This window comes from Giraffa tippelskirchi, chromosome 7 (assembly GCF_054371585.1).
Source record: "Giraffa tippelskirchi isolate mGirTip1 chromosome 7, T2T-mGirTip1v1.2.pri, whole genome shotgun sequence".
Taxonomy (NCBI): Eukaryota; Metazoa; Chordata; class Mammalia; order Artiodactyla; family Giraffidae; genus Giraffa; species Giraffa tippelskirchi.
This window is the reverse complement of record NC_137281.1, coordinates 108865246-108883196: the sequence shown is the minus strand read 5'-3', so window position 1 is coordinate 108883196 and position 17951 is coordinate 108865246. Positions and strand designations below refer to the sequence as shown.

Below are 17951 nucleotides of genomic sequence, written 5' to 3'. Positions count from 1 at the left end.
TTATAGTCCAGCTCTCACATCCATACATGGCCACTGGAAAAACCATAGCCGTGGCTAGATGGGCCTTTGTTGACAAAGTAGTGTCTCTGCTTTTTAATCTAGGTTGGTCATAACTTTCCTTCCACGGAGTAAGCGTCTTTTAATTTCATGGCTGCAATCACCATCAGCAGTGATTTTGGAGCCCCCAAAAATAAAGCCTGACACTGTTTCCAGTGTTTCCCCATCTATTTCCCATGAAGTGATTGTCTTTACATTCTCTTAATGTTGAATGTTGTGTAAAAATTAGCCTATCTGAATTTCAAGTTTTAAAGTTTATTTTACTCATTTGTACATTTTAATTTTCTACAATAATCACGTATTGTTTCTGTAATTATTTAAAAGAGATAATCTTATTAAAGAAACAAACTATAAAAGAGATGGACAGTAGCTTAGCACCCTACAAAGTATGTTAAAACTCTGCAGATTTGAGATCTAGAATTATTCTTAAGAAGAATCTGAAGGAGATCCTGAAGAGAAAATGCTCAGTGCCTGCCATGCCCACAGATGCTTCTTGAGAAAAGCACTCTTTCTGCATAAGGTACTGTCTGCAGAATCAGCCTTTTACCTTGGCCAGAGCTGGTAGAAAGGGGTCAGTGCTTTAGCCCAAGGGAATGTGCAGGCAGGGTGAAGGTAAGGACACTGAGGTGCCGGGGGGCACTCCCCCTGAAACCTTGCCGGGTAGAGGTGTATGGTGACAAACTGACCCAATCAGAGCCTCCTCTTTCTTAAGAAGAACCCATTTCTCCACCTTACCCAGGTTGAGCAGAGAAAGTATTCCTTCTCCTATCAAAGGCCAGTCCCTCCGTTTGGGCTCCAAACCTAATTCTTTGCTACCTTACTCCTTCTGTCCTACATCACCAGCCTTACCCTTTCTTCACCAGCACATAGAAATATCTGGGTTTTTGGCTTGCTTTTGTTTTATTTGGTTGTGCCGGGTCTTTGTTGTAGCATGTGGAATCTAGTTCCCTGACTAGGGATCGAAGCCAAGCCCCCTGCTTTGGGACTGCAGAGGCTTAGCCACTGGGAACCACCAGTAAGGTCCCTATACATATCTTAAATAAAACTCTTCATTATTGCCGGTTCTCTTTCTAGCCATGACTTTTTTTTCCTGGTCTGCATCACAGCAAAATTTCTGTCATGTTTCTAGTGCATTCTGGCTTGTGTCCAACCACTCTGCTAAGACTTCATGTTTCAAGATCAAAAAGGACCTCCATCACTCCATATCTAAAGGATGCTGTTTTTGTTTTTTTTTTTTTCATCTCAGCAGCCTTTAGAAGGAGTTGACCGCCCCCTCTTTGAAACATTTCCTCTTTTGACTTCTGCATCATGCTGTCCTGGTTCCCTCTCACCTCACTGCTTGCTCTTCTCAGATGCCTTTGCTAACTCTTTTTCAGTATGAGTCAAGCCAGTAGGGTGGTGTTGGTGCTTTTAATTTGCTCCTGCAATACTAAACAGCACAAACACTTTATAACTGTTCTCAGAACTGGAGCTTGACTTCGCTTTTCCCTCCTCTCTATAGTAGCTCTGTGGGTAATCCCATTCATAGCTGTGGCTTTAAGGCCATTTATGGACTGTGCTTCTGTATTTCTCCTTCTAGCCCAGGCCTTTCCTCAGAGTCTCATACTCATAAACCTAACTGCTTACCTGACACCTGTTTTTGTGGGTTTTTTTTTTTTTGACCAGGCAACACAGCATTTGGGATCTTAGTTCCCCGACCAGGGATTGAACCTGTGCCTCTGCATTGAATGCATGGACTCTTAACCATTGGACCACCAGGGAAGTCCCCTGACACCTGCTTTTTGAAATCGCAGAGCCATCCCACTCTTAGCATGTCCTCTTTGGACTTGGTTCCCACATATCACTCCTAGCTTAGTCTTTCCCCAAGTTTTTTAAGCTTGGTCTTCCTCAAGTCTTGCCTAGCTCTTTAAATAGCATCACCATTTCCTTAAAGCCAGAACCATGGAAGTCACTCCTGGGCTCTCTGTTTCTCTCACATTCCATCCACCAGCAAGTCCAGTCCTGTCACTTCCTATCATCCACCCTCTCCCTCTCCACCACCGCCCTGGACTCTGCTCATTCAGTGAGGAGTCTTCTTAACTATCCTCCCTGCTTTCACCATAGCCTCCTTGAATCCATTCTCTGCAGTTTAAAAATCTAAAATCGTTCGGCTCCCTGGCCTACAACCCTTCTGCACCCCTTCATTGTTCTGAGGATAAAATCCATACTTAGCACCAACATGCCTATCTGGCCCCTGCCTTCCTCTCCTATCTCAGTGCTTGCCCTCCATCCTTACACATCATTTATAGTGATTCTCAGATCCTCAGCTGCACCAAACTCTTTGCCCCTCTTGGGTTCCCTCCCTCAGTCTAAACCAGGCTGGCTCACACCTGCTCTTGTAAGTCTCAGATTAAATGCCGTTTTCTCATCACCTTCCTTGTTCACCCTGAGTAGATCACTTTGTTCTTAACCTTTACTAACACCATCTCAGTTGTAGTTATTTTGTCCTAGCATTTATCACAATGTGTAATTTTTTTTTTTAATTATTTATTACTTTGGCTGCACTGGGTCTTCATTGCAGTGTGCAGGCTCTCGTTGTGGCGTGTGGGCTTAGTTGCCCCTGGCATGTGAGATCTTAGTTCCCTGATCAGTGATCGAACCCATGTCCTCTGCATTAGAAGGCAGATTTTTAACCACTGGACCACCAAGGATGTCCCTGTGATTAGTTATTTGTTTCTTCATTCATTGCCTGTCTCCCTTACTGCTATAAGCTCCGTTAGGGTAGGCACTGTGGTCTTCACTAGTACCTTGTGGCACCTCATCAGTGGTTTTTAAATAAACTTTTGGAACCCTCAGCAGTTGTGCAGCTGAAAAAGAGATGCTGTTCCCTCTTGTTCCCTTGATTACGGAGGGTGGCTCAGATGATAAAGAATTCACCTGCAATGCAGGAGACCCAGGTTTGATCCCTAGGTCGGGAAGATCCCTGGAGAAGGGATGACAGCCCACTCCAGTATTGTTGTCTGGAAAATTCCATGGACAGAGGAGCCTGGCAGGCTGCAGTCCATGGGGTCACAAAGAGTTGGACATAGCTGAGCAACTAACACTTTCACTTTCAACATAGACTTGTCTTACTTTCTTAATTCTCAGAGCCAGTTAACACAAAAATGATTATAAACTGGACCCTGGTTATATAACATCTGTCTTCTATTGGGTATTTCATTAGGTCTGGCTTCTGATTACCTTCGAGAGTTGCCTTTTGAATACAGCAAAGCACAGGTTTATGGGCTAGTGTCTGTTGACCAGGTTAATTCCTGTGTGTCTGTGGGCCCATGACATACCTCAGATGTTTCGTGAAACAAACCTCCACTATTGAAAGTATTTCATATTTTTCATTATCTTAGGTTATTCCACGTATTTAATAAGGTTGCTTTTATTTTCCCTCTGCAGACTTTCATCAGTCCTCATTATGGATTAAATCTGGTGTTGGCATATATCATCATGGTGCTCACGGGCGTCTGGGCCTTCTTTGTTTCTGGAGGCAGCTGCCGAAGCCTGAAACTCTGCCTGCTCTGCCAAGACAAGGACTTCCTCCTCTTCAACCAGCGTGCCAGATAACCTCCGAGAACCAGCACTTCTCAAACAGTAAGCTGCCTCATTAGAGGAAGCACAACTGTGCCTTTTTCTAAACATCCCTTTTCCTGGTGGAATTTAGAAGAAACCAAACTATCTAGACACAATTTGACTTTCATGCAACAGCTTTCTGAAAGGGATACATCTGCAGTGTGCAGCCTGTGCATGTTAGAACTTCCTGGGGAAACAATACTGATCTCTGGGCTCCATCTCCAGATTTAATTGGTCTGGGCACTTGGTAATCCTTTAAAGCTTCCTAGATGACACCTATGTGCAGCCAGGTTGAGAACCATCGCTGCCCAAATAGGAACTTCCTGAGCACACTGTAGGTGAATAAAAATCAGATGTTTTGCTATCTCTTAGCTCAGCCTGCACTGAGCTAGTATCTGAATATAAATCCTGGTTAGCCTGTGTCTTTCGAGTTCTGAAGTCACAGAAGGCTAAAGGGCTATCATCTCTGTGAACTGTTTTTGTGTACTTCACTGGTACCCTGTTTTATGAGAACATGGGAGGCCGTGCTTCAAACTACAATAATAACTTGCACTGACACTATGATCATTTAGCCAAAGTAAGCTATTGATGAATAGACTGTATTTTTCTCTTTCCAATCTCGATTTTGCTTTTTTGAAGCATTACATTGTTTTTGAGCATAGGTTCCATTTCTTTAACTAAAACCCAATTGTTTTCCAACTTCCTGGGAAGATGATATAAAACCAAGAATTTTTGTGCAACTTCTGTAAGTCCTGGGCTTAAGGCTCTTCATGGGCTCTGTCCCGGGGCAGTGTTTACCAGCTGAGTGCTCACTGCTGGACTAGTTGACCTGAAGCCGGTTGTTCTATCTCTCAGCAGCTCTGCAGGTTGCTGAGTGATGTACCCTGGGACAGGCTTCACTGGAGCTGGCAGAAGTTTACTAAAAGCAGGAGGAGAACGAGCCAGTAGAGCTTGTTGACACTTGTAATCTGCTCCTGTGATATTAACTAGCACATTCCCCCCAAACAGTGTAGTGGAAAATTAGGAATATGTCTTAAATTTGCCAAATTCATGCTTTTATAACTATAGTGCATGTAATCTTTAGATCTTGTAAATGTCTCTGGATTTTGTTGGCAGATAGAACATTCCCTTTATAGGAGTATCTAAGATGTTTGTTCACCTTCCAAACGACTCTTTTGGTTTCCTCTGTAAAGAGGAATGGTGCCTTTACTAAGCTAGAAATTGTTCCCTGTTGATGACTTTTAGGGAACTGTTGGTATGAAATGGAAATTCCATACACGTTAAAGTGAGAACCTCAGTTAATCCCATATGTGCAGTAGAAGAGCCAGGCGAAATAGAAGCAGCAAATGAGACAGTTCACCAGTGAGGTGACAGATGGGAGAATTTGACAAGAATTTAACAGATATGTTTAAAGTGGAAATGCAGCCAGTATTTTGGGTTAGTCACACATCATTCTAAGAACCAGAACCTTACAAGTGAACCAGACCTTTATCAGTGAAATCCCCTCTCATGTTTAAATTGTTTGAATTTTTCAATCTGGGGATTCAGGAACAGTAGGGTTTCTGGCAAGACTATAAACAGTTCCATAAGCAATTATTGTTATTCCCCTAAAGTTTATTTCAGCACTGACACCAATGTTTTTGCTGGGATTTGCAATTTTCTACCTTTATACAAGATTTTCTTTAGACTAGGTGAGTTATAGAAGAGTCAGGGACATAGAGACTGAATAGTGAAATCTGCTGTGCAGAGTTGAAGGGAATTATATACCCATTGAACTGTGCTTCATTCCTATTGGAACATGGTGTTCTTTGATGAACAGGATAAGAAAAATATACAGTTGGTTATAACGGTTGACTTACAAATCTCTTGAATGGATAATCTGGTAAAATATTTGCTGATCTTTAAAGTGTAGACATATCTGAGAATGTTGATATTACTCATACTTGAGCTCTGAGGATGTCTTCTGTGCATTAATAGGTCAATATTAGGAATCTGGGATATTGTGAAATCTCATTTATATAAAGCATCTCAGGCAGGAAGAAAATTTTCTTTGATGGTGAGACTGTCGTTTTAATTCAGGAAATAATTTAGTAATTACTTAGTAATCTGTGATTACCTATGAATAAAGGAACTTTGTAACTCCTTATTTCTCTTGTGAGTGTTGCCATAGTCAGCTTAGGCACTGTTATTGCAAATAACCTTGCTTTGCCTGATGCCAAGGAAGCCCAGAGGGAGAGTAGCCTTCCTCTGTTGTGTGTATATATTGAGGTGTGCTTTCTTTTTATCTTTTTTCTTTTTTTTGCTTTTGTTACCTCTAAGGAACTTTCTGAGCCCTAATAGTGTTTGGAGAGGAGGTGATGGTGGAAATCTTTTATGTTCTCCTCCACACGGGGCTTTCTCAGTTTAGAGGGAAGTGAGGCTGTAGTTAAAGTTGACTGTGGAATGTGAATGTTGTTGTAGCGCTTGACTCTGTTGCCGTGTGAATCATTGAAATTGATTATGGTTCTCTAATAAATTTTTATTCTTTTTTAACTCATTTGAGTTAGTGGTTGTAGCTGGAGATGTTTTGTTACCCTGGATCGTGGCCTGTGTGACTGGCAATAGAGTAGTAGCAGCCTCTTTGCGAGCTTAGTGAAAACATGGCTGAAAGGAATGAATGGTATCTGCAGATTGTATAGAAGATGGCTTTTGTTCCCAACATTAATATTTTTCTTCTCAAGCACATCTCATTTTTTGCTGGGAGTGGCAGTTACGGGTCAAAAATGCTAGGTATTCTTATTGCATAGAGTTGGTGCAGAACAAGCAGTCATGACAGAAGTGTCTTCTTACCTGATCCTCTTCCCTCTGGCCTCACACTAGCCCTAAGACATGGATTAATGGTCAGAGTGGGCCTGAGGGCTCCAGAGAAGTCAGGATGGCAGCCTGTCTTAGGTGTCAGCAGCTGGCTCCCTGGGAAGAACTCCTTGAGAGTGTCGGCTTTTTGTTAACTTAGTTTTCCTGAGGCCCCACCATTCCTAACTCCAGGTAAACAGATGTCACAACAAAACAGTTTCAGAGTTCTTCTCTTAGAGCACTTTGAATATGATTGCAATGTTTACATTTCTCATTTAATAAAAGACTTTGCTTCATCCCATTAAATTTTAGTGTTTAGAGGGCTGGTCACTGTCTCTGTGTATAATATGTATCATTTTATATAAGTTATACTGTTATGTCATGTTTACTTGCAGCATCAGACCTTACGTTCAGTACACAATGCAATAGACTCTTTCCAGACCTGTATTTTTCAGTAAACAATAAAAAGATTGTCACGACTTGTTTCTCATGTTTCCTCTTCTTTGGAATAGTGTATCCTTCAGTATCTGTTACTACAATTTTTCCCTCTTATAAAATTTGATTGTATGTTGTTTGTAACTGGTCAACTCTGAGATTCTTTTCAAAGAGAAATCTTTGTTTTCTGATTTAAAATTCAAAACGCTGATTTCATTTCTGTTTGTTCAGAAGCAGTTTGGTGCAGGCAAATTCCTTGAGATGTCATAAACCTAGTGGAGGAGAATTCTCGAAGGTCCTGAATGCCCTTGAAAAAGTCTCCTAAGTAATTGTAAAATAGTAAATTTATAAACCATCATGGAATCCTGGCTAAAGATGGCAGTTGGTTGACCAAGATAGCACAGTTTAGTTTCTACCAGTGACCCTGAGCAGCCTGTAGAGTCATTTTTGTTTTTCCTTCCCTTGGTGTGGAGTCAGTGTGGCTAAAGGGCTGAGCTTGGCCTTGTAACCATCAGACAGGTTACACAGAGAGTTGTTAGGGCCTGAAACTCAATACCATGTGATGCGTCCTGATACTGGTTTAAAATGAGGCTGCTCCACATTTATGTTAACTGTGTTATTCGGTGAAGTATCCTCAGGAACCAAGGATTCTGGTCTAACTTCCCTGGTGGTCCCGTGGTTAAGAATCTGCCTTCCAATGCAGGGGATGCAGGTTTGATCCCTAGTCAGGGAACTAAGATTCCACATGCCATGGAGCAACTAAGTCTGCCTGCTGCAACTACTGAGCCTGAGCACTGTGACGAGAGAAGCCCGCGTGCCGCCTGGAAGTGCCCGTGCCTCGCAGCAAAAGATCCCGTGCCCCGTAAGGAAAGCTCCTGCATGCTGCAACGAAGATCTCAAGTGCTGTAACTAACACCCAACACAGCCAAATAAATACATAAATAATTTAAAAAGTAGTAACAAAAACATAACTTGTGAGGTAAGAGAAAAGGTAGGCTTTCCTCAGATAACAGCCTAGATTCATGTACAATTTCTCTGTTCCTTCTGCACTGAAATTGTGGCTCTAGTTTAATTATTATTTGTTTGATATTTAGTTGGAACAGGGATTTCCCTGTGACCAGCCTCAACAAATAAGAAACCTCCGATGGAAAGAACGACGTATTTTACCTTTGCCTCATTGAAAATGCTGAGTGAAGGAACCACTCCAGGCTTATGGTCTCAGCCTCAGGAGAAGAATTGGGGATTTGACACATTCTAAGGGGATGACAGTAGATTATGAGCCCTGGCTTTAACATTCAATAATTAGTAGGTGGTACTTGTTGCTTAAGTGTGGGTCACTGTAAATCCTGCTTCTCCCTAATAGTAGATCTATACATATTTTCTGTGCTTGAGCAAAATTAGAGATGGAATCTACAGTGTTTAATCAAGGCTCACCATGCACAGAACATTGTATCAGATACTTTATTGTGTGGGTATGTGTAAGAGAGAGAGAGACTTTAAAAGGGTAGAAAAGAACAAGATGGTGAGGATCATTGTTTTTAGAGAATATATAAGGCAGCTACAAAATGCACTACAAATTAGGAAATGATATAGAATAGCTTGAATACATAAGATGATACTTAAAGTTTTAGACATGAAGAAGGGTACCTGGGTCATGGATGTATATCAGAGGAAAAGGTGGGACTGTGGGCTGAACTCTGGGTGCACTCCAATTGACAGATAGAGGTAGGGTGATCACTGAGGAAAGAAGAAAAACCAGGAGGGCATGGTGGCCTGGGAGCTAGGGGGAGGTATGTTAAATGCTGCTGAGCAATGACTAACATGAGAATTCTAACTAACAATAAGAATTGATCTTTGCATATGGAGAGATGAAATTTTCTGGTGACTTTGATAAACGTAATTTAAGTGTAGGGGTGAAGACCTAAACGGAGTGGATTATAGGGATTGGGAGATAAAGAGGTAGCCACAGCATGTAGAATACAGATAACCATGTAATTATAACAGGGGAATTGGATGATAGCCCAAGAAGGATGTGGGAGCCAGGAGAGGGCATTCTTCTTTTTTTTTCTCCTCTATAATATTGTACTGTAACAGCATGTTTGTAAGAAGATGGGGATGATTCAGTGGAAAGGGAAAAATTGATGTAGTAGAGGGGATAATTGCCAAAGTAGAGTCCCTGAGGAGAGAATGCAGTAGGATGTTTTCAGCATTAAATGTTATATTAGATCAGTTAAAATGTTTTAAAACAAGAACTTAAACTTTTACTTTAGAAACAGAGGAGGGACTTCCCTGGCAGTCCAGTGGTTAAGTCTCTGCACTTCCAATGCAGGGAGCATGGGATTGATCTTTGGTCAGGGAACTAAGATCCCACATGCCGAGAGGTGTGGCCAAAAAAAAGTTTTTAGTGACAGGGGAGCAAACTAAAGCTAAAATAAGCAGAAGAAAGGAAGTCAGAAGAGCAGAGCATACAAGAATAGCATAAGTCAGATAGCAGAAAAACAGTGGAGAAATCAATCAAATGAAAATCTGGTTCTTTGAGAAAATCAATACAGTTGGTAAAACTGTGTCCAGATTGATAAGGAGAAAAGAGAGGGTACAAAATATGAATATCAGCAATAAGTGAAGATATCACCACAGTGTCTACATTATTAAATAAAAAGGGAATATTATGAAGAATTTAAAGGCAAATTAAAATTTTAAATGATGTAGACAAATTCCATTTTAATAAAGCTCACTCAAGGGATTTTCCTGGTGGTCCAGTGGTTGGGAATCCACCTTCCAATACAGGGGGCTTGGGTTTGATCCCTGGTTGGGGAAAAATGGCTACCCACTCCAGTATTCTGGCCTAGAGAATCCTGCAGACAGAGGAGCCTGGTGGGCTGCTGTCCATAGGGTCACATAGAGTCGGACACGACTGAAGTGACTTAGCATGCATGCATGGGGAACTAAGATCCCATGTGCCTCGGGGCATCTAAGGCTGCCTCCCACAACTACTGAGCCTGCATACTCTCGAGGCCATGCTCTGCAACTAGAAAAAGTCCTCATGCCTCAAGGAAGAGTTTGTGCAGCCAATATTTGAAGAAAAAAAATTTTTAATTAAATAAAAACTTACTCAAGAAGGACTAGAAAATCTGAATATCCCTTTATCTCTATAGACTATGTTTTTTCTTGCCTCTTAATGTGCCTTGTAATTATTGACTGAAAGCTGGACATATGTATTGGGTAATAGTAACTGAAGTAAGTTCAGTTCAGTTCAGTCGCTCAGTCATGTCTGACTCTTTGTGACCCTATGAATCGCAGCACGCCAGGCCTCCCTGTCCATCACCAACTCCCGGAGTTTACCCAAACCCATGTCCATTGAGTCGGTGATGCCATCCAACCATCTCATCCTCTGTCGTCCCCTTCTCCTCCTGCCCCCAATCCTTCCCAGCATCAGGGCCTTTTCCAATGAGTCAACTCTTCACATGAGGTGGCCAAAGTATTGGAGTTTCAGCTTCAACATCAGTCCTTCCAATGAACACCCAGGACTGATCTCCTTTAGAATGGACTGGTTGGGATCTTCTTGCAGTCCAAGGGACTCTCAAGAGTCTTCTCCAACACCACAGTTCAAAAGCATCAATTCTTCGGTGCCCAGCTTTCTTCACTGTCCAACTCTCACATCCATACATGACCACTGGAAAAACCATAGCCTTGACTAGATGGACCTTTGTTGGCAAAGTAATGTCTCTGCTTTTAAATATGCTATCTAGGTTGGTCATAACCTTCCTTCCAAGGAGTAAGCGTCTTTTAATTTCATGGCTGCAATCACCATCAGCAGTGATTTTGGAGCCCTCAAAAATAAAGTCTGACACTGTTTCCACTGTTTTCCCGTTTATTTCCCATGAAGTGATGGGACCAGATGCCATGATCTTAGTTTTCTGAACTTTGAGCTTTAAGCCAACTTTTTCACTCTCCTCTTTCACTCTCATCAAGAGGCTCTTTAGTTCTTCTTCACTTTCTGCCATAAGGGTGGTGTCATCTGAATATCTGAGGTTATTGATATTTCTCCCAGCAATCTTGATTCCAGCTTGTGTTTCTTCTAGCCCAGCATTTCTCATGATGTGCTCTGCATATAAGTTAAATAAGCAGGGTGACAATATACAGCCTTGACGTACCGTTTTCCTCTTTGGAACCAGTCTATTGTTCCATGTCCAGTTCTAACTGCTGCTTCCTGAGCTGCATACCGGTTTCTCAAGAGACAGGTCATATGGTCTGGTAGTCCCATCTCTTTCAGAATTTTCCACAGTTGATTGTGATCCACACAGTCAAAGTCTTTGGCATAGTCAATAAAGCAGAAATAGATGTTTTTCTGGAACTCTCTTGCTTTTTCGATGATCCATTGGATGTTGGCAATTTGATCTCTGGTTCCCCTGCCTTTTCTAAAACCAGCTTGAACATCTGGAAGTTCACGGTTCACGTATTGCTGAAGCCTGGCTTGGAGAATTTTGAGCATTACTTTACTAGTGTGTGAGATGAATGCAATTGTGCGGTAGTTTGAGCATTCTTTGGCATTGCCTTTCTTTGGGATTGGAATGAAAACTGACCTTTTCCAGTCCTGTGGCCACTGCTGAATTTTCCAGATTTGCTGGCATATTGAGTGCAGCACTTTCACAGCATCATCTTTCAGGATTTGAAATAGCTCAGCTGGAATTCCATCAACTCCACTAGCTTTGTTTGTAATGATGCTTTCTAAGGCCCACTTGACTTCGCATCCAGGATGTCTGGCTCTAGGTGAGTGATCACTCCATCGTGATTATCTGGGTTGTGAAGATCTTTTTTGTACAATTCTTCTGTGTATTCTTGCCACCTCTTCTTAATATCTTCTGCTTCTGTTAGGTCCATACCATTTCTGTCCTTTATCGAGCCCATCTTTGCATGAAATGTTCCCTTGGTATCTCTAATTTTCTTGAAGAGATCTCTATTCTTTCCCATTCTATTGTTTTCCTCTATTTCTTTGCATTGATTGCTGATGAAGGCGTTCTTATCTCTCCTTGCTATTCTTTGGAACTCTGCATTCAGATGGGAATATCTTTCCTTTTCTCCTTTGCTTTTCGCTTCTCTTCTTTTCCCAGCTATTTGTAAGGCCTCCTCAGACAGCCATTTTGCTTTTTTGTATTTCTTTTCCATGGGGATGGTCTTGATCCCTGTTTCCTGTACAGTGTCACGAACCTCTGTCCATAGTTCATCAGGCACTCTGTCTATCAGATCTAGTCCCTTAAATCTATTTCTCACTTCTACTGTATAATCATAAGGGATTTGATTTAGGTCATACCTGTATGGTCTAGTGATTTTCCCTACTTTCTTCAATTTAAGTCTGAATTTGGCAATAAGCAGTTCATAATCTGAGCCACAGTCAGCTCCCAGTCTTGTTTTTGCTGACTGTATAGAGCTTCTCCATCTTTGGCTGCAAAAAATATAATCAATCTGATTTTGGTGTTGACCATCTGGTGATGTCCACGTGTAGAGTCTTCTCTTGTGTTGTTGGAAGAGGATGTTTGCTATGACCAGTGAGTTCTCTTGGCAAAACTCTATTAGCCTTTGCCCTGCTTCATTCTGTACTCCAAGGCCAAATTTGCCTGTTACGCCAGGTGTTTCCTGACTTCCTACTTTTGCATTCCAGTCCCCTGTAATGAAATGGAAATCTTTTTTGGGTGTTAGTTCTAGAAGGTCTTGTAGGTCTTCATAGAGCTGTTCAAGTTCAGATTCTTCAGCGTTACTGGTTGGGGCATACACTTGGATTACCGTGATATTGAATGGTTTGCCTTGGAAACGAACAGAGATCATTCTGTCGTTTTTGAGATTGCATCCAAGTAGTGCATTTCAGACTCTTTTGTTGACCATGATGGCTACTCCATTTCTTCTAGGGGATTCCTGCCCACAGTAGTAGATATAATGGTCATCTGAGTTAAATTCACCCATTCCAGTCCATCTTAGTTTGCTGATTCCTAGAATGTCAACGTTCACTCTTGCCATCTCCTGTTTGATCACTTCCAATTTGCCTTGATTCATGGACCTAACATTCCAGGTTCCTATGCAATATTGCTCTTTACAGCATCGGACTTTGCTTCTATCACCAGTCACATCCACAGCTGGGTATTGTTTTTGCTTTGGCTCCATCCCATCATTCTTTCTGGAGTTATTTCTCCACTGATCTCCAGTAGCATACTGGGCACCTACTGACCTGGGGAGTTCATCTTTCTGTGTCCCATCATTTTGCCTTTTCATACTGTTCATGGGGTTCTCAAGGCAAGAATACTGAAGTGGTTTGCCATGCCCTTCTCCAGTGGACCACATTCTGTCAGACTTCTCCACCATGACCCATTTGTCTTGGGTGGCCCCACATGGCATGGCTTAGTTTCATTGAGATAGACAAGGCTGTGGTCCGTGTGATCAGATTGGCTAGTTTTCTGTGATTATAGTTTCAGTGTGTCTGCCCTCTGATGCCCTCTCACAACACCTACCATCTTACTTGGGTTTCTCTTACCTTGGACGTGGGGTATCTCTTCACGGCTGCTCCAGCAAAGTGCAGCTGTTGCTTCTTACCTTGGACAAGGGGTACGTACTCACGACGGTCCCTCCTGACCTTAAATGTGGAGTAACTCCTCTCGGCCCTCCTGTGCCCACGCAGCCACCGCTCCTGAAGTAAATAGGCCTTTAATATAAGTTTTTTGTCAGTGTGAGCAAGAGTTGGACGATGTTTAATGTTTGCTGCAGTTCTAAGTACCAGAGGCTTCAGATCCTTCTAGTGCCCTTGCTTTTGTCTCCCCTCTTGACTTTGGGCTTTCCTATGTGCTCCTTCTCAAAGAAAGTCCATGTCTTGCAGATCTTTGAACTGTAATCCACTGTTCTTGTATTGGAGCCCTGTTGGTTGACAGTAAGGTTGGTGTGGAAAAGGAGATGTCCTGTAATCTTAAGACTCAATCTGTTTTTTGGTGAGCCTACATTCCTTAATGTCTCTTAGTTCTTTTCCTCCCCTTAGGTGAGACAAGTGTGATAAAGCTCTTGTACTATTCTGTTTGTTTGGTTGGTTTTTCCCCTGGAGAGTAGGCCTTTGTTATGGAGAACACTCTGGGCATATTTTAGTATGACTATCCTTACTCTTTCCCTGCCAAAGCCATAGAGGGCTCTTCACTGAGAATTTGGTGGAGTTCCTGGAGGTAAAGCCCTCAAAAGTGTGGGGCTGTTAAGACTATTTTTTATGCCAATACCATGATTCCTTGTCTTAGGAATTTCTTACTTTTATGCTGTTCCATACTCAGACTTGAGCAGTTTGTCAAAATTAGCATTTAAGTGTTCCTACCAGTTTATGGTTCCACTAACTTTTGCTCTATGTAAGCAAATCTCAGCTGTGACTCTCTGGATTCACTTGTCTCTCCAGATTTCAGGATGAAAACAGACACAAATGGGTAAAGAAGATGTGCCATATATATTGAAGTGAAAGTCACTCAGTCATGTCCAGCTCTTTGCACCCCATGAACTGTACAGTCCTTGGAATTCTCCAGGCCAGAATACTGGAGTGGGTAGCCTTTCCGTTCTCCAGGGGACCCTCCCAACTGGGAATCAAACCCAGGTCTCCAGCATTGCAGGCAGATTCTTTATGAGCTGAGCCACAAGGGAAGCCCAATATATTTATATATGTGTGTGTGTGTATATATATAATACCATGGAATATTACTCAGCCATAAAAAGAACGTGGAGAAGGCAATGGCAACCCACTCCAGTACTCTTGCCTGGAAAATCCCATGGACGGAGGAGCCTGGTAGGCTGATATCTACGGGGTCGCACAGAGTCGGACACGACTGAAGCGACTTAGCAGCAGCAGCAGCATAAAAAGGATGAAATCTTGCCATTTTCAACAACATGAGGGTATTAAACTTTGTGAAATGTCAGCAAGGAAAGACAAATACTGTATGATTTCACTTTTATGTGAAATTTTAAAAACAAACAGAAACAGAGTTATAGATAACAGAGAACAAAACAGATGGTTACTAGAGGAAGGGGTGGGGAGAGGAAAGAAATAGGTGAGGGAGATTTAAGAGGTACAAGCTTCCAGCTGCAAAATAAATGAGTCATGGGTATGAAACGTACAGTGTGAGGAATATAGTCAATAACTGTAGTATCTTTGGATGGTGACACTTTGTAACTAGATTTATTGTGGTGATAATTTTGAATTATATAGAAATACCAAATCACTACATATGTAACAAGAACTAGCATAGTGTTATAGGTCAGTTATACTTGAGAAATAAACAAACAAACATACAAACAAATGGAAAAAGATCAGATATATGGTTATCAGAGGCGGGGAGTAGGGGGAGGGGGAAATTGGATAAAGCAGTCATAAACTACTATGACTTTCAGTTATAAGTTAAATAAGTACTAGGGATATAATGTACAACATGATAAATATAATTAACTTTGGTGATGGTGGTCGTTTAGTTGCTAAGTCATGTGTGACTCTTGTCATGTCATGGATTGTAGCCCTCCAGGTTCCTCTGTCTATGGAGTTTTCCAGGCAAGAGTTCTGGAGTGGGTTGCCATTTCCTTCTCCAGTAATTAACATTCCTGTAAGTTATATGTGAAGGTTAAGAGAGCAAATCCTAAGAGTTCTCATCACACACACATTTTTTTCAGTTTCTTTAATTTTTTATCTGTATGAGATAATAAATGTTCATTAAACATATTGTGATAATCATTTTCATGATATATGTAAGTCACGTCATTATACCATATACCTTATGTTTATACAATGCTGTATGTCAATCTCAATAAAATAAAGAATTGTTGAGGATAAGGTTGGAATAGCTTGTTATCAGCAAACAAACCAGTACAATCCTTTTGGGTGGTAATTTAGCAAAATTTATAAAATATTGATAAGATTTTGAGATGTGTGTTTTTAAATTGTTTAGTTAAGTTTATTGTCTTTAAAAAAAATTGTATTGGAAAATAATTGCTTTACAATACTGTGCTGGTTTCTGCCATACATCAACAAGAATTAGCCACAGGTATACATATGTCCCCTGCTTCTTGTACCTCTCTCCCATCCCCATCCCACCCCTATAGGTTGTCACAGAGCACCGGGCTGAGTTCACTGTGTCACACAGCAAATTCCCACTGGCTGTCTATTTTCCATATGGTGGTGTGTGTGTTTCCATGCTACTCTCTTTGTTCGTCCTCTCTCTTCGTTCGTTCTACCCTCTCCTTCCCCCACCATGTCCACAGATCTGTTCTCTATGTCTGCATCTGCATTGCTGCCCTGCAAGTAGGTTTATCAGTACCATCTTTCTAGAGTCCATGAGATGTGCATTTTTTGAGCCAGCAGTTCCTTTTCTAGGAATTTATCCTCCAGAAATAGATACAGGTACATAAGCATCTTGTAAAAGTCTTGTAACTGTAAAGAATTTGTAATGTCTGTCTGTCAATAGAGCTTTGCCTCCAATTGCAGAACACTTTTCAGCCATTTAAAAAGAATGAGGATATTTGGAATATGCTAGAAAACAAAAGCAAGGTATAATTGCTTCCATTCAGTATAATTTTTCCATTCAGTATTTTAATATGCCAGACATTGTGCTAGATACCAAGAATACAATAGTTAAAGCAGGTGAGATCTATTTATTAAATGTATGAAAATGAATGTTTAACACACAAACATACATTAATTGTGGAAAGATAAAATTAAATTTTTAGTGGAAATTTCCTGGTGGTCCAGTGCTTAGAGCTCTGCGCTCTCACTCCCAAGGACGTGAGTTCCATCCCTGGCTGAGAAACTAAGATCCCACAAACCACATGGAATGGCAAAAAAAAAAAAAATTGTTAGCTATGACTATTTCGAGAGTTAAGATTATGGGGGACTTTTTGGCTTTATACATAATTAGGGGATTTCCCTGGAGGTTCAGTGGTTAAGACTTTGCCTTCCAATGCAGGGGGCACAAGTTTGATCCCTGATCAGGGAACTAAGATCCCACGTGTCTTGGTGTGCAGCCAATTTTTTTTTTTTTTACTACATAATTAAATACTTGTATTTTTAAAGGATGAGTAGATATTATTTACAGAATCCGCCAAAACATAATCTAAGGACTTCTGTGATTTTTTTGTTGTCCTTATTGGAAAGTATATATGCGGACTTTCCTGTCAGTCCAGTGGGTTAAGACTCCACGCTTCCAATGCAGGGATGAGGGTTTGATCTCTAGTCAGGGAATTAAGATCCCCATGCCTTATGGCATGGCCAAAAAGATTTTTTAAAAAATCAAATAATTAAAATTGAAAAAAAAAGAAGGTATTATCAAAAAAAGAAGAAAGTATATGATATTTTATGTATCATAAAATATATGATACAAGGCCTTTCACACTCTGATCCCAACTACTGTCCTGCCTCGTACCCTTCCCTATCCTCTCTTCCCAGGCATTCTCAAACATGTCCCTGAAACCTCTGCTTACTGTGCACCAGGGACTCAAACCTCCACATCTTTTTTCTTGTTTTTAGCTCCACCCAGAAAACACGGGGTTCTTCCTTCAAGGTCCTGCTCAAGTGTCACTCTTTGTGAAGTGTTTCCTAATTAGACTCAGAAAAACAAAGTGACTTTTTCTACTGTGATTTCTTAACATTCATGTGTATATATATACACATTTTAAATCCAGAAATAATGTACATACAGAAAAATGCACGGATCTTAGAAGTGTACAATTGGATGAGTCTTGAAAATGTGTCTGCGTGTCTAACCATCACCCCAGTGAAACTGTAGAATGTTTACTGCTCCCTAAGTGGTTCCCTCCCTTCCTTCCTAGAGGCAGTGGCTTCCACAGAAGCAATGGCTGTTTCCAACTTCTGTCACCGTACATTAATTTTACTTTTAAACTTCACATAAATGGAATAACACAAAGTGTACTCTTTTGTATCTGACTTCTTTCCTCAAGGTAATTTTCTGAGATTCATGTTTTGGGGTATATCAGTAAGTTGTAACTTTTTGCTGAATGGTATTCCATCTTAG

At 41.1% G+C, this 17951-nt stretch overlaps 2 protein-coding genes across 10 annotated transcripts in view; one reads left to right on the top strand and one right to left on the bottom strand.

Moving 5' to 3' along the window:
* The window catches only part of APH1B (aph-1B gamma-secretase subunit), a 68242-nt gene that overhangs the window by 35994 nt on the left and 14297 nt on the right, over nt 1-17951 (top strand). For 4 of the 9 annotated variants that reach the window (XM_081507489.1, XM_081507491.1, XM_081507490.1 and 1 more), the window contains one exon: nt 3484-3678. In XM_081507489.1, the coding sequence (XP_081363615.1) occupies nt 3484-3651 (168 nt within the window). In that variant the 3' untranslated portion in view covers nt 3652-3678. Of the gene's footprint in view, nt 1-3483; nt 6969-17951 lie in introns of those variants that run through there. The other 5 variants (XM_081507488.1, XM_081507495.1, XM_081507487.1 and 2 more) reach the window with 2 other exon arrangements.
* On the bottom strand, nt 8158-16773 carry LOC145512841 (uncharacterized). The gene is made up of 2 exons (XM_081507480.1): nt 15494-16773; nt 8158-14641 (listed from the first exon to the last, which is right to left on the bottom strand). Exon 2 carries the CDS (start codon nt 12745-12747, stop codon nt 11653-11655), a length of 1095 nt encoding a protein of 364 aa, XP_081363606.1. The 5' UTR covers nt 12748-14641; nt 15494-16773; the 3' UTR covers nt 8158-11652.